At 41.9% G+C, this 22,909-nt stretch overlaps 1 protein-coding gene and 1 long non-coding RNA gene across 4 annotated transcripts in view; one reads left to right on the top strand and one right to left on the bottom strand.

The window, feature by feature from the left end:
• vmp1 (vacuole membrane protein 1) overlaps nt 1-22,909 on the top strand; it is a 192,067-nt gene that overhangs the window by 41,995 nt on the left and 127,163 nt on the right. For all 3 annotated transcript variants that reach the window (XM_060848047.1, XM_060848049.1, XM_060848048.1), the window contains 2 exons: nt 10,582-10,672; nt 15,646-15,756. In XM_060848047.1, coding sequence (XP_060704030.1) covers nt 10,582-10,672; nt 15,646-15,756 — 202 coding nt within the window. The remainder of the gene's footprint in view (nt 1-10,581; nt 10,673-15,645; nt 15,757-22,909) is intronic.
• LOC132830391 (uncharacterized) overlaps nt 20,941-22,909 on the bottom strand; it is a 154,759-nt gene continuing 152,790 nt past the window's right edge. The window contains exon 5 of the long non-coding RNA XR_009646368.1: nt 20,941-21,002. This is a non-coding gene — a long non-coding RNA (uncharacterized LOC132830391). The remainder of the gene's footprint in view (nt 21,003-22,909) is intronic.

The raw sequence follows: 22,909 nt of genomic DNA, 5'->3' as shown, positions 1-22,909 counted from the left end.
TCATAACTCTCAGCACTGATGCATTCCAATGAGGAACAAGGTTTCTAAGAAAGGAGGTAAACTGACCTTGGTTAACAAGAGGATTTAAGGGCAGCATCAAATTGAATGAAAACATGGACAATATGACAAGAATTATGTTAAGCCAGAGGATTGGGATAGTTTTAAAAGCCAACAAAAGTTGACAACAAAAGGAGGGAACTGAACTGAGTGCAAAAACAGATAGGGGCTTTTATTTTAAAAAAAACAGAGGCAACAGTGAATTTGAGGCCCTTTGGAGGATGAGGCTGGGGACATAATGGGGAGCCTTGAAATTGCAGGAAAAAAAATTACTTTGCATTGGTCTCCACTGAGGATACTAAATAATTACAAAAATACTAACTCCTTCCTGAGCTACATTTCTGTTAGCAAAATGTAGGGTATGTAGGTTAGTTTCTCCTTTAGAGTAGGATAAAAGGTCAACATAACATTGAGGGCTGAAGGGCTTATATTGTGCTGTACTGTTCTATGTTCTATTAGTAAAGGAAGGAGGAAATAAACACAATCTCTAGCACTAGAGGAATAAAGAACAGCGCAAACTAATAGGACTAAAGGTTGATAAATCCCTTTGACCTTTTGAAGGTAGTAGCTACAGAAATCGTGGATGCCCAGGTTGCAATCTTCCAACATTCTTAGATTCTGGAAATTCTGAGGATTAGAAAACTGCTGAAGTAATATCCTTATTCAATAAAGGAGGGAGATTTTAAAAAAAACTATAGGTCAGTTTACTTAACGTTTGTCATGGGGAAATTTTAGTGTATCATGAAGGAGTTAAAGAAGAGTTAGCACCCCTTTGTGAAGGGGAAATCATGCCTGATAAATCTTAGACTTCTTTGAAGAGGCAGGCAGGGAAGATAAAAGGGAGCCAAATGATATTGTATACAGAGGCACCTCGATTATTTGAATATCAATTATCTGAATATTGGATTATCCAAAGGAGATCTCGAGATCCCAATCGAAACATTACATCAAAGAGCTGTTTCAATCCTGATCGCGTCTTTTGTTAACAATAATTAAAATCTATCTCTGCTCACTGAAATGCTGCCAAGAACAGTCCTGGACATCGATGGGAGCCCAGGCACCGTCTCCAAATGACTGACTTCCTGTGCCCTCTCTCTCTCCCTGCGCTTTTCTGGAGTTCTACGTAGGGATGAACCCTAAACCCCCTTTCCCCAGATGTTCGTTGGATGGCTGTGTTGGGGGCAGACGGAGTGGGGGGGGGGGGGGGGGGGGAGTTGGATGGGATTGGGGGTGAGCGCTCACATGTGGTGTGCTGCAGTCTCCTGAATGGGGAGCACACTCAACAGAAAACTCTGAGCCCCAGAGGAGAGGCATTGAATCAATTAACCGAATAATCAATTATCCGAAAGAAATAGTGCCTGCCCATCTCATTCAAATAATCGAGGTTCCTCTGTATTTGGATTTCTAAAAGGCATTTGGTAAGGTACTGCACAAGGCTATTAAGTTAAGAGCTCATACTGTTGTGGGTAGTATATCAGCATGGATAGAGGATTGTCTGACTAATAGAAGCCATGTTGGATGACAACCTCTAAGTTGTAGAGTGCATGAAGGGTCAATGCTGGAGCAAAATTATTTGCAATATGTATTAATGACTTCTGTGATGATACAGCAGAACCAAGTCAGCTTTCTACTTCTGTATTCGCAACACAGTAAAATTTAAGCCTTCAAATACCTTCAAAATTAACTCCAATGGTTTGTGATCAAACTTTCAAATAACCAATCCCAGACTCTGTGAATAATCAATTCCAGGGCTGGCTTGTATTTTAAACAAAAGACTGAGCAACATTAACAACATCATAACTTTAACAAAGCAAAAATTAAGCAATAATCTAATTGGTCTATGCTGTAAACTCCAAAACGTTTGTTTTCAGCCCTGTTCAAATAAACGACAGGCAAACAGAACAACTAGAAGAAAATAATAAAACTGGCCAGATTATTTAAATGGCTTTTCACAATGAAATGCTCCACAGTATAGATGATGGATTCTTCACTGATTTTTAAAAAAAAATGTGTTCATCAGAATTACCTTAACAGTTCACTCGATAAAGGTAGTGATCCTTATAACGTAATTTTCTATTCTTTAAACTTCCGAAGTTATTCATTGGAAGTTAGGCAGGGAGCTTTCAAATCTCCATGCAGTAGCATCAACAAGCAGATTCCCTTTTTTAAAATCACCACTGAATATACAGTCCAAGACGAATTCAAACTCTGACCACTCCCTGACAGACTTACCAGCTCCTCTGAGGTCTGAGTTACCATTCAACACCTGCCATCTGCTTTAGCATAAGGTCTTTTCCAGACTTGCAGGAATCAATTCCCATGTACTGACCTTTACGAGTAGCCTGGGCAGCATGGTGGCTCAGTGGTTATACTGCTGTCTCACAGTACCAGAGACCTGTGTTCGATTCCAGTCTCTGTGGAGTTTGCACATTCTCCCCATGTCTGTGTGGGTTTCCTCCGGGTGCTCTGGTTTCCTCGCACAGTCCAAAGATGTGCAGGTTAGATGAATTGGCCATACTAAATTGCTCAGTGTTTGGGGTATGTTAGGTTAGGTACATTAGTCAGGCGTAAATGTAGAGTAATAGGGTAGGGAAATGGGTCTGGGTGGGATACTTTTCAGAGGGTCGGTGTGGACTTGTTAAGCCAAATGGCTTGTTTCCACACTGTAGAGATTCTATGATTCTGCTTACGCTATCTGTTTAAACCTCATTCTCTTCCCCAGTGATGAAGCATCTGCAGAACCTTCTGATCAGGAACCACCTTGCAATTAACTTTCAGATCTGGCCTCGTGAATAAGCAAAGCTTGTTTGATCTATTATCCTTTTAACATACACTACAGAATGTTACTCACAGTCCAGAAGTCATCTTTAGCTCTCAGTTCCCAGTTTCCAGCCTCAAGCCAAAATTGATTTTGAAAAATAATATAACAAAAATAATTGTTGAGGGTTCTAGCACTTGGGGACAGATATTCACTTCTGTTTTCCAAGATTGCAGATGACAAACATGGATGGAAAAGCAAGTAGTGAGGATGACCAGGAGTCTGAGGGATATTGACAGGTTACGTGGAACATAGTGTGGGAAAATTTATACTTCGGTCGGATCTGAATATTATTCAAATGCACCAAGATTGCTAAAAGCTGCAGTACAGATGGTGGTCGTAGTGAATGGAATCTGAAAATGCTAGCATGCAAGTTCAGTGAAGGAAAGTGAAATGTTGGCCTTCATTTCAAAAGGGGTTAGAGCATAGAAATGGGGGAGTCTTGCAAAAACGATACATGGTACTGGTCAGAGCTCGGCTCGTTTCTCGTACTCAACTAAAGAAAGATGGTAATAGAATCAGTCCAGAGAAAGTTCACAAGGTGGTACTCGTTGGCATTCAGGAAAATTAGATAAGACATTATTGAAGCTTATCAGGCCACTTAAGTTTCTTATAAGATAGATGTGGAAAGGTTGTTTTCCCTAATGGGAGAGTCTAGGACGAGAGGGCATCATCTCAGAGTAAGGAGTTGCCCATTTAAATCACAAATTCCACAGATTCCTCAAAACAATTCTTTACCACAGCGAGCTTTTGCGGCTGTGTCAATAAGTACATTCAAAGTGTTGATAGAGTTTTCATCAGTAAGGGAATCAGGATAGCAGGAAGGTGATTGCCTTGTGGTATTATCACTGGACTGTTAATTCAGAGACCCAGGTAACCTTCTGGCAACCAAGGTTCGAATTGCATCATGTGAGATGGTCCACCACCTTCTGATGGCAATTTGTGATATATTCGGCTTTCCATGCAATGTCTGCGTTGCACGCATTTTAAAAAAATATGTTATGGAAACTATGGTACATTAGTAGCACATGTGACTGACCAAAATGAAAAATTTTAAACATCCTGACTGGTATAAAGTTCACCAAAGAGAGAGAGAACAATAATAGACTCCCCTTCCTAGACGTCACAGTAGAATGAAAAGCTAATGGAGTGTTGCAGACCAGCGTCTACAGGAAAGCCACATACACACTTACCAGATCCTCAACCACAGGAGCAATTATCCCAACACACAAACTGACCTGCAATAGGACATTGTTTAACCGAGCCACAATGTGCTGCAGCACCCAGGAAATAAGAGAAGCTGAGGAAAAACTACCTATACAATGTATTCGGGAACAATGGGTACCTGATAAGTGCAATACACTGATTCCTGCACAACAGACCTAAAAAGGAAGACCCAACAGGCCCAGAGATTCTAGCCACCCGACCTTCCATAAAGACATTTAAGAGATGATGACCAAACTACTCTGGCCCCTAGGCATTATGGTAGCCCTAAACTTACCACCACCCTGAAACAGCTCCTGATGAGTGTGAAGGACAACCAGTAGAATGAACTTTATAAACAAAATACCCTGCAAGGACTGCAACAAACATTACATTGGACAAGCAGGCAGGAAGCTAACCACCAGGATACATGAGCATAAACTAGCCACCAAAAGACATGAGCTGAAAATGTGTTGCTGGAAAAGCGCAGCAGGTCAGGCAGCATCCAAGGAGCAGGAGAATCGACGTTTCTGGCATGAGCCCTTCAGGAATGAGGAGAGTGTGCCAAGCAGGCTAAGATAAAAGGTAGGGAGGAGGGACTTGGGGGAGGGGCGTTGGAAATGGTTAAGTGGAAGGAGGTTAAGGTGAGGGTGATAGGCCGGAGTGGAGGTGGGGGTGGAGAGGTCAGGAAGAAGATTGCAGGTTAGGAAGGTGGTACTGAGTTCGAGGGTTGGGACTGAGAGAAGGTGTGGGGAGGGGAAATGAGGAAACTGGAGAAATCTGAGTTCATCCCTTGTGGTTGGAGGGTTCCTAGGCGGAAGATGAGGCGCTCTTCCTCCAGCCGTTGTGTTGCTATGGTCTGGCGATGGAGGAGTCCAAGGACCTGCATATCCTTGGTGGAGTGGGAGGGGGAGTTGAAGTGTTGAGCCACAGGGTGGTTGGGTTGGTTGGTGTGGGTGGCCCAGAGGTGTCCTCTGAAACGTTCCGCAAGTAGGCGGCCTGTCTCCCCAATATCGGAGGCTGCAGCGGATGCAGTAAATGATGTGTGTGGAGGTGCAGATGAATTTGTGGCGGATATGGAAGGATCCCATGGGTCCTTGGAGGGAAGTAAGGGGGGGGGGGTGTGGGTGCACGCTTTGCATTTCTTGTGGTTGCTTCCCCTCCCACTCCACCAAGGACATGCAGGTCCTTTGACTCCTCCATCGCCAGACTATAGCAACAAGACGGCTGGAGGAAGACCGCCTCATCCCTATGTAGGACTTTATCAAAAGCTTTCTGAAAGTCCAGGTACGCTACATCTATTGGATCTCCCTCGTCCATCTTCAGTGTTACATCCGCCAAAGAATTCCAGAAGATTAGTCAAGCATGATTTTCCCCTTCATAAATCCATGCTGACTCTGACCTATCCTGTTACCACTATCCAGATGTGTTGTGATTTCATCCCTATAATAGACTCCAGCATCTTTCCCACCACTGAGGTTGGACTAACTGGTCTATAATTTCCTGCTTTCTCTAATCCCACCTTTCTTGAAAAGTGGTATAACATTAGCTACCCTCCAATCCGTAGGAACTGATCCCGAATCAATTGAACTCTGGAAAATAATCACCAACACATCCACGATTTCTCGAGCCACCTCCTTCAGTACCCTGGGATGTAGACCATCAGGCCCTGGGGATTTATCAACCTTCAGACCTAACAATCTCTCCAACACCAATTCCTGGCAAATATAAATTCCCTTTAGTTCAGGTCCTTCAGCCACTGTTACCTCAGGGAGATTGCTTGTGTCTTCCCCAGTGAACACAGATCTGAAGTACCAATTCAATTCTTCTGCCATTTCTTTGTTCCCCGTATGCCTTCAAGGGCCTAATTTTAGTCTTAACCATTTTTTTGCCTTTCACATACCTAAGAAAACTTTTACTATCCTCCTTTATATTATTGGCCAGTTTACCTTCATACCTCATTTTTTCTCTGCGTATTTCCTTCCTAGTAATCCTCTGTTCTTTAAAAGCTTCACAGTTCTCCGTTTTCCCACTTATTTTTGCTATGTTATACTATTTCTCTTTTCACTTTATATGTTTCTTAACTTCCCTCGTCAGCCACAGCCACCCATTCCTCCTCCTAGGATCTTTCTTCCTTTTTGGAATGAACTGATCCTGCAACTTCTGTATTATATACACAAATATCCGCCATTGTTCCTCCACTGTCATCCCTGCTAAGGTATGGCGCCATTGAACTTTGGCCAGCTCCTCCCTCATAGCTCCATAGTTCCCTTTATTCAACTGAAAAATTGTCACATCTGATTGTACTCTCTCCCTCTCAAATTGCAGATTGAAGCTTATTGTATTATGGTCACTACTTCTCAATGGCTCCTTCACTTCGAGGTCCCTGACCAATTCTGGTTCGTTGCACAATACTAGATCCAGAATTGCCTTCTCCCTGGTCGGCTCCAGCACCAGCTGTTCTAAGAATCCATCTCTGAGGCACTCCACAAAGTCTCTTTCTTGAGGTCCAATACCATCCTGATTCTACCAGTCCACCTGCCTGTTGAAATCCCCCGTAACAACTGTAGTAACATCTTTGCGACAGGCCAATTTCAGCTCCTGATTTAACCTACATCCGACTTCCAGACTACTGTTTGGGGGCCTGTAGATAACTCTCAAGTGGGTCTTTTTCCTTTAGTATTTCTCAGATTTATCCACACTGATTCTAGGTCCCTCCGCGCAAGGGACTGAATATCATTCCTTACCAACATGGCCACCCCATCCCCTCTGCCTGTCAGTCTGTCCTTATGATAGCACATGTAGCCTTGAATATTCATTTCCCAGGCCCGGTCCCCTTGAGCCCGGTCCCCTTGAGCCCGGTCCACTTGAAGCCACGTCTCAATTATCCCCACAATATCGTATCTGCCAATTTCTAAAAGAGCCTCAAGCTCATCCATCTTATTTCTAATGCTTCGTGCATTCATATATAGTATTTTTAATTGTTACTGCCCTCACCCTTCCCATCAACTCCTATTTCACTCAACCTTACAGCATGATCCCTTTCCAGGTTTTCTGCCTCATTGATACAGTTGTCTTTTTTGACTTCCCTTGTTCTAACTTTCCCTCTAATTTCTTTCTTAAACATCCAGTTTGTTCCCCCCCCCCCCCCTCCCCCCCCCACTACTTAGTTTAAATGTCGCTATGTTGCAGTAGCAAACCTGCCTGCCAGAATGCTGGTCCCTAACCTATTAAGGTGCAAACCGTCTCTCTTGTAGAATTTATGCTTACCACAAAACATACCCCAGTGATCCAAGAATTTAAATTTAAACAATAAAGTGCCTCAGTGAAAAATGAAGTGTTGATCCTCACGTTTGTACTGTGTTTCATGGTACTAGGCCCAAGATAGAAATATTAGCATGACAGCAAGGTTTTTCATCAAAATGACAAACAACTATATTGTCAGGGTCATTCTGACGAACAGTGGAGGTGTTCCACAATTCCGTCTCCTAGTCTGTGCTTGGTCATGCTAATGTAAAGGCGACTTTGTTGTGAGCATTAAATACAATAGACTAGATTGAAGGAAGTACAAGTAAAAAAAACTGCTTCACTTGGAAGTCTGTTGAGTGCTTTGAACAGTGAGGGAGGAGTGGATGTGAATTAGCAAGTGTTATACCTTCTATGTTTGTGTGGGAAAGTGCCGTGGAGGAGTAGAAAAGTATTAGGAGTGTTGGGAGAGTGGATTGGGGTGTCGTAGAGGGAACCATCTCTGCAAAATGTTGTAATTGGAGGCGAGGGAAATATGTATGTGGTGGTAGCATCCTGCTAAAGGTGTTGGTGATGTGGAACTGATGGGGTGGAAAGTGAAGACAATGGGAACCTTATCATTTTTCGAGGAAGGAGGGAAAGGGGTGAGGGCAGAATTGAGAGAGATGGATCAGACACAGCCCAAAGCCCTGTCAACTATGGTGGTGGGGAATCATTGTGGAAAAAGGAAGGCACGACTGGTGGAAAGTGGCATTGGCAGAACAGATGCAACGGTGACTGAGAAACTGGGAAAGGGGAATGAAATTCTTGCAGGAAGCAGGGTCTGAAGAAGTGTGGTTCAGGTAACTGTTGGAATCATTGGTGTTGTAGCAGATATTGCTGGACAGGCATGCATCAGAAAAGGAAATGGTGAAATGGAGAGGGAAGGGAAGAGTCAGCGTTGGATCAGGTGAAGGTGAAAGGAGGATGGTAGTTGGAAGCAAAAACCGAATGTTTCCAAATCCGTATGGGAGCAGGAAGCAGTAACGATGATTTTATCAATGTACTGGAGAAAAGCTGTCGCGAGTGTTGGGCCCCACGGATGGAAGGTACAAGGAGGGTTCCACACAACCAGCAAAGTTATATGCCATGACATTAACTTGGGGCAGGTGAAACTTGAACACGGGGCCCAACACCCACCTTTCCCTCCCACCCCAGAGATAGGGTCACCACACTGAGCCACAAGACTCATTTATGTACAGCCAGTCACATAGAGATCAGCTAAAAATGTTGTTGGAGGAGGTAATGCACGCCAGAAAAAAAAACTCAGCTCGATTTTGTTTAAAAATTTACCTGCTCAAACATGTTGTAACACTGAAGCAAATTCTTGATGGCACAATGTTTGTACCTTTTGCAAAGGGAACAGTGTAGTACATATGAATAGCCTGGTGTTTCATGTAGTATTGAGTATTGCTGAAAAAAAATTGTCAAAGCTTTTTACGTTGCACTCGTCAGGACAATTTGCAGGGATACAAATTTAAGGGGAAACCAACATATCACAGACTGTTTTATGGGCCAATGCTGTCATCTTTGGTCCCGAAAAGTACCCAATGGGTAAGGCAGATTGAATATTTGGGGATTGGTGAAGCTGGATAGCTGGTATGTAGACTGTATGTCCTGAAGCCTGTGGCTAATACCAAATGGCAGATGCCTTTGGCTGCTTGCAACAAGCAAGATATTGATTATTCAACCAGATGACCCTTTAAAAGCTTGCGACTCAATGTCCAACAGTAGACATGATTTTACAATTGAACAACATTTGCTTGATAACACAGTATGTCAAAAATTATGCTAGCACCTAATTTAAGATTAGTCAGGCTTGCAGTGTGGTGCAGTTATACACTACATGTACCCTATATTAATCTTCAATGGCCTGTTCTTTGCAGACAGAGTGTGCATGCATGCTGTTTCAATTGACCAACAGAGGTAAGAGCAATATGTTGGTTCATTTCTCAAGCCAATATCTTGACAATTGGAGTCAACTTGCCTGGGTGAAAATTTAATTGAAGCTTGACAGTTAACTTTCAGTCACCATTGATCTGTGCCTTCTCCAACACTGCCTCTACCAGTCAGGGTCCATTTGCAGCTAGTGTTTTCTTATACATATATATAAATCTTTTTTCCTTTGAATTGGCTTTTTAGCGTATTATTCTGATAATTGCAAAGCAAAAAGCTAGACAAGATGATGTCTTTTCAGGAATGCTAAAATTCTGTACTGCCAAAGAATGAATTGTAGGTTTTAAAGCAACATCAAATTCTCAGTGCTCTCATATTTTCCTCACCATATTCATCACTTTTAACTCCTAACCCAACTTTTATGCTTGTTAATCATGTTCGAAATGCTCAACTTGTAGTGATTTCTGACCGTTGCCTTGCATTCTTGAATGCAGTGATTACCAAGATTGCAAGTAGGTCTTTTAGTCCCTTTTTATTTGCCATTTAAAATTATGTAAGTGTTTATGGCAATGGGCCATGTGCTGGAAAATGGAATAGTTAGGTGGTTCTTGACCGGTGTAGATGCAGTGAGCCATACTTTTTCTGTGTTGTAGATCTCTGACTCTGTCTAAAGTGCTCTTACTTAAATCTGTTCTTGCTCTCATTTTTGTACCATAATTTTGTCTATCTTGTTCTATCTTTATCAGGCCCAATTTGCAACTAACCGCATAGTTTAAGAAATCTCCACCCTACTATCTCCCAAGGGAATTACCTTATCTCACTGATTTCTCCTTAAGCTGTCTTTGAGATCAGAAACATGGTGAATTGGTATATCACAGGCTCCATCTGGCACAAAAATAAATTTCTTTATGGAACTTTGTTTTAAACATTATTTGTTCCATCCATGATACAGTGAGTTGGTCAACCTGATATGCGATTGGTCTCTCTGTATCAATATTAATTTTCATTTTTGTAAAGGAACTTTTGTGAAAGTGTCAGAGATTACAATGCAGTATGCCACCAAAATTGAAAATAGAAAAAAAAACAATAGTTTGGTGAATCCAAATTTAGTTTTAAAAATCTTTGATCACTGGAGGAAAAGAAGACATAGTTCTGGTTTTGAAAGCGTAAGGTGAATATTCAATGAGACAAGGAACAGCATAACCTTTGCCAATTTTTACTACCCCTTCCCCATTTTCCTTCTCTTCCCAACCAGACAGGTGAAATAACTGTACGTCAGCACAGTTATAGATTAATGCAGCAGCTGTATGTTTTTCTTGCAGGTTGTGGCAGCGACGACAGTTTGTCTTCGTCATTCTGTTATTATTTGTTGTGGCTACAATTGCCTACTACGTTGAGGGTGGGCATCAACAGGTGAGCTCCGAGGTTATAATTTGGGCTGTTGTTAACTATCAATATTAATTGATCAAGTAGTATTTGTCTCGATGAGAGAGATTGTTAGAAATGTATAACAGGCCAATCAAAACCCGAAAGACAGGTGGTGACCAGTTCCATTCATAACCAATTTGGATTTTAATGCAAATCTTAATTTTTTTTGAAAACAGACTAGTTTCATTTTGTGTTGTACGTTGTAGTATTTGTATGTAGCAGGCCTTTCGAACACTTAAGCCTGGTCTACCAGTCAGTATAATTGCAGCTGATTTGATTGTGATTTTTCCTGCCTGCCCCCATCTTTTGAGCTGCGATTTTAAAAAAAAGCACTAATAAAATCTTTACCCAAGCACATACCTCAATCCTACTTTCTCCACAGTACTGCTGTTCCAGAATAGTTTAACAATATTAATCTTTCATACAATTCCTTGGAGGAGATTGCAAAATTTGAGTTTGGACAGTTTTGTGTTTTTGCTACCTGATAATGTAACTTGATTGACGCCAACAAAGTTAATTTTACATTATTGTTGAAACGATTGAGAGTTCTACTAATCGGGGCTCTTGAAATGGCAGTATGGTTGAAGAATTTTATTTCAGCTGCTGGCTGTTCTATCATGACAACCAGAACCTGCCTTCAATGTTTCTTATTTTTTTAAAAAAGAAAGAATTTCAGAGAGGAAAACAAAAGCACAAACTTTTAACTCCTTCTCTGAATTTATCATCATCCTCAACCTTCTGCCTGGAGCTTTTTTAAAGACCAGATGTGGCACTATCTGTCCCAGTTTCTCAACATTGATGCTTTGTACTATGGGTTCCAGCCATTCTCTAGGGTTTCTCAGTTTTTATTGGTCAGTTCCTGGTCAGTTAATCAATTTGTCTCATTAGATTTAATCTTTGAATCTTTAAAAGTGAGAAGATAAAATTAGGATGTTATTTGTAGTTCTTTACAATTTTTTTAAATGCAAATTTTTTTATAATACTTCTGAAATAAATTTCATGTGCAAGCCGCAAATTGTAAAACTTTTGGTTGATGTTTTAAACCTGAAGACAGAGATTCAGGGTGCTCTGAATTATTATACCAGTGTAATTTCTGATCTTGAGCAATGAAGATTGTTTTCATTCTCTGTCTTGGTGGTAGGGGTGGCATGGTGGCTAAGTGGTTAGCTCTGCTCCCTCACAGTGCCAAGGACCTGGGTTTATGGGTTTCCCCCTCTATCTCCACCAACACCCCCCCCCCCCCCCCCCCCCACCCCCACCACCCCCACCCAATGTAGTCCACGGATGTGCAGGCTTGGTGGATTAGCCATGGGAAATGCAGGGAATCAAGGATAGGCTAGGGCCATGGGTCTGAGTTTGATGCTTTTCAGAAGGTTGGCATGGACTCAATGGGCTGAATGGCCTGCTTCCACACTGCATGGATTCTGTGATATGATATGCTTATAGCAGGCAGGCATTTACGCTTTGTTTAGTGTATTCAGTCTGCTGATGTTTTCCATCAAGGTACAGACATGAAGCATAGGTACTAAGTCAAGTAGCCGCAGACTGTTATTTGCATCTTAGTCCTACAAGATTTAATGACCATAAGGAAATGAGTATTTTTTTTAAGAAAAGCAGTAGGCTTTGAATTAAATTTAGCCAACTTCAAATTCTGATTTACAATAATGACCATAAGCAGTATACAAAATTTGTTGATAAATGCTTGACCGTACTTGCAATATATTGTCAGAACCATCCATAGACCATACAAACCCACCAACTCCCACAGCTACCTGGACTATACCTTCACCCACCCTGGCTCCTGTAAAAACGCTAGTCCTTATTCTCAATTCATCTGCTTCTGCCGCATCTACTCCCAGGAGGACTAATTCCACCATAGAACATTCCACCATGGCCACCTCCTTCAAAGACTGCAATTTTCCCTCCCACATGTAGGGTATTGGGACTGGAGGTGATTATTGGGATAGGAAGTGCTGAGGTCACAAAGAAGTGCAAAACTTGCATCCATGCATCCCCCCCCTCACCTCTGTCGAAGGCCCAAATGTTGTTCAATTGTAGAATCTTGATCTATAATTGAGGACACTATACAGAGGTTCATCCCCAAGAAAAGAAAGATTATCCGGGGAGGGATTAGACAACCATGGCTGACAAAGAAAGTCAGGAAATGTATTAAAGAAAAAGCGAGATCCTATAAAGTGGCTAAGAACAATGGGAAATCAGAAGATTGGGAAGGATACAAAAACAGAGGATAACAAAGAGTGTAATAAGAAATGAGAGGATCAAATATGAAGGTAGGCTAGCCAGTAATATTAGAAATGATAGTAAAAGTTTCTTTCAGTACGTAAAAAACAAACAACAGGCAAAAGTAGACATTGGGCCACTTCAAACTGATGCAGGAAGCCTAGTGATGGGAGATAAGGAAATAGCAGGCGAACTTAACAAGTACTTTGCGTCAGTTTTCACAGTGGAAAACATGAGTAATATCCCAAACATTAAAGGGAGTCACGGAGCTGAGTTGAGTATGGTTGCCGTTACGAAAGAGAGAGTGCTAGAAAAGTTAAAAAGTCTTAAAATTGATGAATCTCCTGGCCCCGATGGGATACACCCTAGAGTTCTGAGAGAGGTGGCTGAGGAAATAGCAGAGGCATTGGCTGAGATCTCTCAAGAGTCACTGGAGTCAGGAAAGGTCCCGGATGATTGGAAGATGGCTGTTGTAACCCCCTTGTTCAAGAAAGGATCAAGACAAAAGATGGAAAATTATAGGCGAATCAGCTTAACCTCAGTTGTTGATAAAATTCTAGAATCCATCATTAAGGATGAAGTTTCTAAATTCTTGGAAGAGCAGACTCTGATTAGAACAGGTCAACATGGATTTAGTAAGGGGAGGTCATGCCTGACAAACCTGTTGGAATTTTTTGAAGAGGTAACAAGTAGGTTAGACCAGGGAAACCCAGTGGATGTGGTCTATCTAGACTTTCAAAATGCCTTTGATAAGGTGCCACACGGGAGGCTGCTGAGCAAGGTGAGGGCCCATGGTGTTCGAGGTGAGCTGCTGGGATGGATTGAGGATTGGCTGTCTAACAGAAAGCAGAGAGTTGGGATAAAAGGTTCTTTTTCAGAATGGCAGCTGGTGACGAGCGGTGTCCCGCAGGGTTCAGTGTTGGGGCCACAGTTATTCGCATTATATATTAATGATTTGGATGAGGGAACTGGGGGCATTCTAGCAAAGTTTGCCGATGATACAAAGTTAGGTGGACAGGCAGGTAGTACTGAGGAAGTGGGGAGGCTACAGAAGGATCTAGACAGGTTGGGAGAGTGGTCCAGGAAATGGCTGATGGAATTTAACGTGAGCAAGTGCGAGGTCTTGCACTTTGGCAAAAAGAATAAAAGCATAGACTACTTTCTAAATGGTGAGAAAATTAGTAAAGCCAAAGTACAAAGGGATCTGGGAGTGCTAGTCGAGGATTCTCTAAAGGTAAGCATGCAGGTTGAGTCCGTGATTAAGAAAACAAATGCAATGTTGTCTCTTATCTCAAGAGGGTTGGAATATAAAAGCAGAGATGTGCTACTGAGACTTTATAAAGCTCTGGTTAGGCCCCATTTGGAGTACTGTGTCCAGTTTTGGTCCCCACACCTCAGGAAGGACATACTGACACTGGAACGTGTCCAGCGGAGATTCACACAGATGATCCCTGGAATGGCAGGTCTAACATATGAGGAACGGCTGAGGATCCTGGGATTGTATTCATTGGAGTTTAGAAGATTAAGGGGAGACTTAATAGAGACGTACAAGATAATACATGGCTTGGAAAGGGTGGACGCTAGGAAATTGTTTCCGTTAGGCAAGGAGACTAGGACCCATGGACACAGCCTTAAAATTAGAGGGGGTCAATTCAGAACAGAAATGCGGAGACATTTCTTCAGCCAGAGAGTGGTGGGCCTCTGGAATTCATTGCCACAGAGTGCAGTGGAGGCCGGGATGCTAAATGTCTTCAAGGCCGCGATTGATAGATTCTTGTTGTCTCGAGGAATTAAGGGCTACGGGGAGAATGCTGGTAAGTGGAGTTGAAATGCCCATCAGCCATGATTGAATGGCGGAATGGACTCGATGGGCTGAATGGCCTTACTTCCACTCCTATGTCTTATGGTCTTATATCTGATGTAATACCTTCTCTAGTTAATCTGAGCTCCTTGATTTGAATTCTACTTAATTCACTGGCTATAAGCAGCTGCTGGTATGATGTTTTAGCAACACAGACCAAGAAAGTTCCAAACCTTAAGATAAATGACAATTTATTTGTGTTCTTGGTTGCTATCCAACAAACTGTTCACAAGCATCAGACAACTTCAAAGGAGGGTATGCTGGTTAATTTTATATAGTTTATATAGTTTGCACCAAGGTATAGCATTGAGGAAAATGTTAGAGAGGGCATCTATTACAGATGTACTTATTTCATGCATAAATCCAGACTTCAAGAAACAATGGAAAAAAAACTTCACATCACTGCTTTTAGGTCACTGAAGCAGATGGAAGTCAACTGAACTTGCAGTGACATATGCGCACCTGTATTTATCTTAATCTAAAAGAATTAAACTACCTAGCTTGCAACATTTAGCCTCCTTCACTGCTGCATCCTGTCTCTTCAAATTTTTGGTTTAGCTTAATCTGGCATTAAAAAGCATTATAAATTCCACTAAGTGTACCTACCCTGGTGGGTTAATCCATTGCCACATTTTTGAAAGTAATGTATTTATTGCTCAGTGATTTCAGTTTTTTGAGTAGGACTGTACCCTGGAAGCTAAAAGCTGTCTCTTAGTGCTTTTTGAAACCAATTTTTAAATAATTCTACAAAATCCCCTCTTATCCTGTTTAAGCTTAGCCTTTGGGATGCTTTTAACGGAGAGAAGCATGATGTATATCAGTTGTTAATTGTATCTTTGTTTTCCTCCTTTGACAGTACGTGCGTTTTGTGGAAAAGAAGTTCTTATGGTGTGCGTACTGGGTAGGCTTGGGCATTCTGTCTTCAGTTGGACTTGGCACGGGCCTGCACACGTTTCTGCTCTATTTAGTAAGTACATTTATTCAGCATTATCACTCATTTCAGAAATTCAGCAAGTTAGCAAGCACAAGCTCTGAAGAAGAGTCATGCCATCTAATAACTCTTTCTCTTCTCAAATGCAACCAGAAATGCTGGGGTTTCTCCAGTATTCTCTACATTTTGTTGCTTGAAAATGGTCTCCTGGCTTTGGCAATAAATTTTGAGTCACCTACCTCTTCATGCACAGTAGGGAGCTTTTGATCTCCCACTTTCATCTCCTGTGTGCAAAGATGCAGATCAATAATCAGTATGTGTGGTTCTAATCACTTCCTCTTTGCCTCAGGCTGTTACACTTCAGAAATTATGCTCAGTCAAAACTCAATTTGGCACTGTGTTTCACACAGTAAGGACTGCATTTGTGCATGAATTACTCAAGACATTGAACCTCAGTGTGGTATAAAATGTTATCAGTTTCCGTGGAACATGAGCTGTGGTTAGCTTGCAATGCACATCTAAATAACACTGTCAATAGCAAAAATGATGTGCTTCCAATTAAACTTGTTGGACTATAACCTGGTGTTGTATGATTTTTAACCTAATAGCAAAAATATATTTACTCTGTGTTTTGTAGACCTATCTCCTCTGCCATCTTGTGGCCATATTTGATTTTACACGAGTTAACTTAAGGGTCTCAATATCCCAGTTATGTTAAGATACTTCCGTACTACAGTTCTTGCATCTGAATGTCCATAAAATATGTACATACTGTATCTTTGTCACTGTTTGGTGTTACGAGTTAGGTTTTATGATCTTTAAAAACTTTGCCCTGTGAGGAGCTCTTAATATTTTCTTGCATTTGTGTAACTTTTGCTGAATATAATTCTGTCTGCCAGATTACCACTTTTTTTTAAACGCATTAACGTAAAAAGCTTCCTTAGCTTTACACTCTGTTTTGTGTCTTTTTTTGATTTTGATTCCTTGACCGTACGTGTGAAAATTCTGCTCTTTGAATATCTTCCGCAATCTTATTGGAGCTATTCCAGCTCTCTTGCCCAGTAACATCTCATCCTCAGTTGTTATAACCCAGTCAGGAGCAGCCTAAACACTTCTGCAAAAAAACGTGGCTGGACCTGAAGCAGCAAATCGGCAACAATTGAAACCAAGAGCTTCTCCACTAGGTCCTAAACAAACTCCCTGGTTTTAAAAAAACCACACCGTAAATTACCTGCTACACTGGGTCCTTAGCAGAATCTCTGCAAAAATACTCCACCAGACCACTGAACCACTCAAATGTAAGAAATCTGCGAGGAAGCAGGGTAAGCGTGCGGATTTGCTAGTAAGACTGAGACTACGCGATTTGAGACCCCCTTCCTTGCTTACTCCTAGCAAGTGTACAATCTCTGGAGAACAAGATGGACAAACTCCGATCACGATTCAGCTTCCAGCATGAAATGTGGGACTGCTGCGCACTCTGCTTCACAGAAACCTGGCTCAACCCCTCCATTTCCGACTGCACAGTTCAGGCTGATTGTTTTTCTATCCATCATATGGACTGTACAGGGTCCTTGGGTAAGACAAAAGGTGGAGGGTTTGACTTTTAATCAACAACTTGTGGTGCATGAACATTGCAACCCTGGGAAGCCATTGCTTCCCAAACCTCAAATTCCTCACCATCAAATGCCGCCCTTCTCTTTTCTACGGGAATTTACTGCTGCTATAGTAACCACTGTGTAAATATCACCACAAGCAAAGGTTGAGGAAGCTCTGGATGTGCTGTACTCCACCACTAACCTGGAGATGGAACACCCTGAGGCTTCAATCAAGCAAGTCTAATGAAGGTGTTGCCCAAGTATCACCAGAACATTACCTGCCCCACAAGGGGCCCAAACATTTTAGATCACTGTGAAAAATGCCTACCGCTCCATCCCCCCACCCCGTTTCGGGAACTCTGACCACAATGCCGTGTTTGTTTTACCGGCTTACAGGCAAACGTTCAAGCAGGAGATCCCCTTGCGGATACAGGTCCAGTGCTGGTCTAGTGCTGTCTGGAATCTGCTGATTTGGGCCATGTTTAAACAGTCCACAGGTACCTTGGACGAGTACGCCGCCACCATCATGGCATTAATCAGCTCCAGCTTTCCCACTACTCCTTGACCCACTCCAATTTGCCTATCAGATCAATAGATCCACGTCAGATGCCATATCACTTGCCCTTCACTCCTCCCTTAGAACATCTTGACACCAAGAATAGCTATGTAAGAATCCTACTTATTGACTACAGTTCAGCCTTCAACACTATTATCCCCTCGAGACTGATTACTAAACTTAGTGATCTCAGACTAAGTCCCACTCTCTGCAACTGGATCTTCAGTTTCTTGACGCACAAGCCACAATGAGTGAAGATGGGGGAACAATATTTCATCGTCACTTACTCAATACTGGAGCCCCCAGGGATGCGTACTCAGCCCCCTGCTGTACTCTGTCTACCCATGACTGCATCACCAAATACCAGACTAATACCATTTACAAGTTTGCTGATGGCACCACCATAGTCGGTTGAATCTCCATTGGTGATGAAACAGACTACAGATGGAAGGTGGAAGACCTGGAAAAGTGGTGCACTGAGAACAACCTAGCTCTCAATGCCGGCAAAACCAAGGAACTCATTATTGACTTTGGGCAAGATATTGCTAATGCCCCCCTACACATTAACAGCAGAGGTGGAACGAGTGGAGAATGTCATGCTCCTGGGAGTGGTCATCAACAATTTCACGGACTCTTCATTTGGACGCACTGGTTACAGAGGCCCAACAACGTCTCTTCTTCCTCAAGCAGCTGAGAAAATTTGGCATGGCAGTGAATACCCTTGCCAACTTGCGTGTGCCATTGAGAGCATTCTGTCTTGGTGTACCACTATCTGGTATGGCAACTGTACCAATCAAGATCAGAGGCGGTTACAAAGAATGTCCGGGCTGAGCTCACCAATCACAAAGGCCAACCTCCCATCTAGAGAATCCATCTACCAGGCCTGCTGTCAAGGATAAACTGCCAACATTCTCAAAGATCCATCCCATTCCTGGCATTGCTTTTCTACAACTTCTACCATTGGGGAGAAGGTACAGAAACCTGAACACGCATACCAACCGGTTTTGAAGCAGTTTCTATCTCACTGTTGTTATAATACTGAATGGACTCTCAAACTCTTCGCATTCGCCTGTACCTGTGTTTTGGTTTTTGCTGCTGTTTACCTATTATCTACTTATCTATGCTACTTAACTCTGTGATCTGCCTGTCTTGCTCGCGAGACAAATCTTTTCACTGTGACATGTGCATGGAGGATATTGCCAATAGTGGGTGTGTTCAGAACTAGGAGTCACAGTCTGAGGATTCGGGGTGGATAATTTAGGATGGAGATGAGATATTTCTTCACCCAAAGACTGGTGAGCCTGTGCAATTCATTACCACAGGAAGTAGTTAATGCCAAAAGATTGAATGTATTTAGGAGCTGGCTAGATATAGCACTTGGGGCAAATGGGATCAAAGGTTATGGGGAGAAAGCCGAATTAGGTGATTTGAATTGGACAGTTAGCTGTGATTGTGATGAATGGCAGAGTAGGCTCGAAGGGCCAAATGGCCACCTCCTGCTCCTGTCTTTATGTAACCAAGATTTATGTTCTTTTGAGAAAGAGAATATACCTCTCTCCAATTAAAAATAGTTAAATAATGTCTGCTGTAGCAGTAAGGAAAATTTTGGTTTTCCTGAATGAAAGGGCAGTTTTATTTCCTCTTAACCCAGATTTTTTAAAAAATAAAGAAACAAGGCCAAACAAATGGATTTTGGATGCTGTCTATCACTTGCAATTGCAAACTTAAGAGTGGACAATGTCCAGTACAAAAAAGTAAGTTTTAATAAAATTAAAATATCGTGTCCTTGAGCCATAAGGTTTATACTGAAGACCGTGGTTGTCTACTTGATGTCTCAAGCCATCTGATGTAGTGAATGTTGCAGTTATCCTTTTGAATTCGGTTTACTTTAGTATGTACAGTCATTGGACACTTGCCCTTCTAGGGAGTGGAAGGGAGAGATAAAGCCTGACTGGCACCCTCTCCTCATTCCTGATGAAGGGCTTATGCCCGAAACGTCGAATTTCCTATTCCTTGGATGCTGCGTAACCTGCTGTGCTTTAACCAGCAACACATTTTCAACAAGTCCGCATTCATGCCCTGGGGTTGAAATGTTCTGACGCGGAAGATGAGGCGTTCTTCCTCCAGGCGTCGGGTGGTGAGGGAGTGGCAGTGGAGGAGGCTCAGGACCTGCATGTCCTCGGCAGAGTGGGAGGGGGAGTTGAAATGTTGGGCCACAAGGCGGTGTGGTTGATTGGTGCGGGTGTCCCAGAGATGTTCCCTAAAGCGCTCTGTTAGGAGGCGTCCAGTCTCCCCAATGTAGAGGAGACCACATCGGGAGCAACAAATACCATAAATGATATTTGTGGATGTGCAGGTAAAACTTTGGATGTGGAAGACTCCTTTGGGGCCTTGGATCGAGGTGAGGGAGGAGGTGTGGGTGCAGGTTTTGCAATTCCTGTGGTGGCAGGGGAGGGTGCCTGGAGGAGAGGGTGGTTTGGTGGGGGGGCATGGACCTGACCAGGTAGTCACGGAGGGAACGGTCTTTGCGGAAAGGGGTGGGGAGGGAAAGATATCCCTGGTGGTGAGGTGTATTGATTTAATCACAAAATTGTCCATTCGATTCTCTTTTGCACAACTAACCAAGACCTTAAATAAGCTGCTTGAATGAATTCAAAATAATCTGCTTATTACTGTACAGCATACATCAAGAATAAAATGCAAGTGGTAGTTAAGCTAGAATTCAGACTTAGAACTGTATCTCCTTATTCCCAAACATGGATGCATACTCAAAATGCAACAGTGTCTGCAGATGCGATTGTGTTTTTAAAAAAAATTATATCAGAGATTTTAAAAAAAACCTTATTGACCAATTGCTTGAAAAAAAAATCAAGAGTATTAGATGAGGGCTCATCGTCCATTGTTTTCCTGTTGATTGAATCAAAATGCTGACAGGCATGGTAGCCAGCAGATGTTCAGTTTGGATTGAAATCCAGCTGGACCAGTGTCTTTGGAAATTGGCCACCATTTAGCACCATTTAAGGTAGTCGGCAATACTGATATTTGGAAACTTTATCAGTTCCCAGAATCTCTGCTGAGAAACAGAGGAAGAGACTTGCAGTTCTGTAAATTTCTTCCTTCCTGCTTTTGTTCTGTAAAAACAAAAGATTAAGTCAAGGAAGGGTTGCCAGACAACAATTAGCATAGAAGCCATCATGTCTTTTCAAAATCAGGTTTTATAGTAATTAAGGGCCGTAAACCCCAACTTTTATTGTGTTGAAAGCTTTGTTTATATTTTCTCCACAGACACTTGACACTCTGTATACCACAGTGCACATTAAACTGTTGACTGCGTTTCCAAACTGTGACTTTTTATTTCTAAGCAACCACCATAGTTAAGCCTTTTCCTATCCAGAAAACATCCAAACAATTCCTTGTTTTTCACATAGTCCTTAAATATAAATCCCCAGCAAGCCCTGCGTCCTTTGATATCTTTCTGCCAGAATCAACTTCCTGATAGACAAGCTTAATTTGTATTTCCATGACTGAATTCATTGTCTCCTAGATTAATAATTACAAGTAATATTTTCAACTTCCTCATGTGAACATTCTCATTAAACATGTAAATCCAATTAAGAAATAAGGGCTTTATGGTTTTCTTGTCTTTGGATAAAGTGCAGGTTGGCCAACCTGTGTGGTCAGGTGATTGTTGTGGCCATTTTAAGTCAGTGTTTTGGTCCCTTTTCTTAAAAACAACAGTCCATGAAAGTCCATGGTGGAGCGTGATGGAATTGAAAAACAGTAGTCCATCTTGTACATCATGACACAGTTTAATGTGTTTATCATGTGGCTCATTCCTTCAACATCAGCTTCAAGTTTAAATCCTTGGATTGCATATGATCTGTCTTCCTTTCAAACTTAATGTCAAGCTATCATGTTTTGGTTTCTGTGTTTACAAGATGAGCTCTTACTATCATGGTATTAATTAATCTGGCTCTGCCTAATCACTAACTGATCTTTTATTCCTTCTTAAACTCTGCCATCTCTCCACTTCTTTAAAATCATCTTCACTTTGAGTCCACCTGTTTATTAAATTTTTACCCATCCATTATTTCCCCCGAACCCACTACCACTGCGGCCATCTATCTTCTTTTGCGATCTATCTCTCTTTTAGTCTAATGTTTTCTGCATTAAACATGCAGTGATTGTGGTGAAATAGGAAGATTGAAAGGTATGTGTGTAATATTCATTATAGTTCACGACGTGGTCAGGGATAATAATAAAAGGTCAGGGATCTGATGTTTCAGCTTGCCTCTTGCTTGATTGATATTTCACTGAGATCATGTTGCAGTGTACGATGTACCATACAAGATATTCCATTTTTGCAATGAGTCAAAAAAAATGTTCTTGAGGAACTTACAGCTGTGCAATCTGAATTTTCTTTTTAAAAAGGAGAAATTTCACTTGCCTAAAGAGATTGTAAAGATGCCAAAGAAGACCATATTTATTTTGTCACTTCTCTGCTTGCCTCATATTTCTGATCTGTTTTGATGTACAAATGGGGAAGTATGTAACTTCAATACATACTAGTCACAAGAACTAGAACTGCTGCAGCTGGTGTAAATATGGAGATCTTGTAGCTTGTGCTCTGGTTTAACACCATAAGTTTACTACACTTTTATCAAATCAAAAACCAGCTCCTTCATTAAAGAGAGACGCCTGGTGGCTGTTTTAACTTGAAGGTCACCATGACTCAGGCGAGGGGAAATATTGAGAAGGAGAATCCTTCATAGTAACTTCAGCTGATGCTGCAATTAAACCCACACTGTCGGCATCACTATACATCACAAACCCTCAGTGGAAAGTAGTTTCTGTTAGAGCTATTGACAGAGCTCTCCAATCGAGATATTCGCATTTCATAGAGTTTTGCCTGGCAGAAGTAGGGTGTCTGTCTGCACTGGTTCATATTGAAACTCATAGTCAATTAGATGATTGTTCTTCTCTGATGTACAAATTATCTTGCATCTGTGTTGGAGTTGTTTGTTTTGGATGAAATGTT

Source organism: Hemiscyllium ocellatum, chromosome 31 (assembly GCF_020745735.1).
Source record: "Hemiscyllium ocellatum isolate sHemOce1 chromosome 31, sHemOce1.pat.X.cur, whole genome shotgun sequence".
Classification (NCBI taxonomy): domain Eukaryota; kingdom Metazoa; phylum Chordata; class Chondrichthyes; order Orectolobiformes; family Hemiscylliidae; genus Hemiscyllium; species Hemiscyllium ocellatum.
Note: the sequence above shows the minus strand (reverse complement) of the source record. Positions and strands in the feature narration are given on the sequence as shown.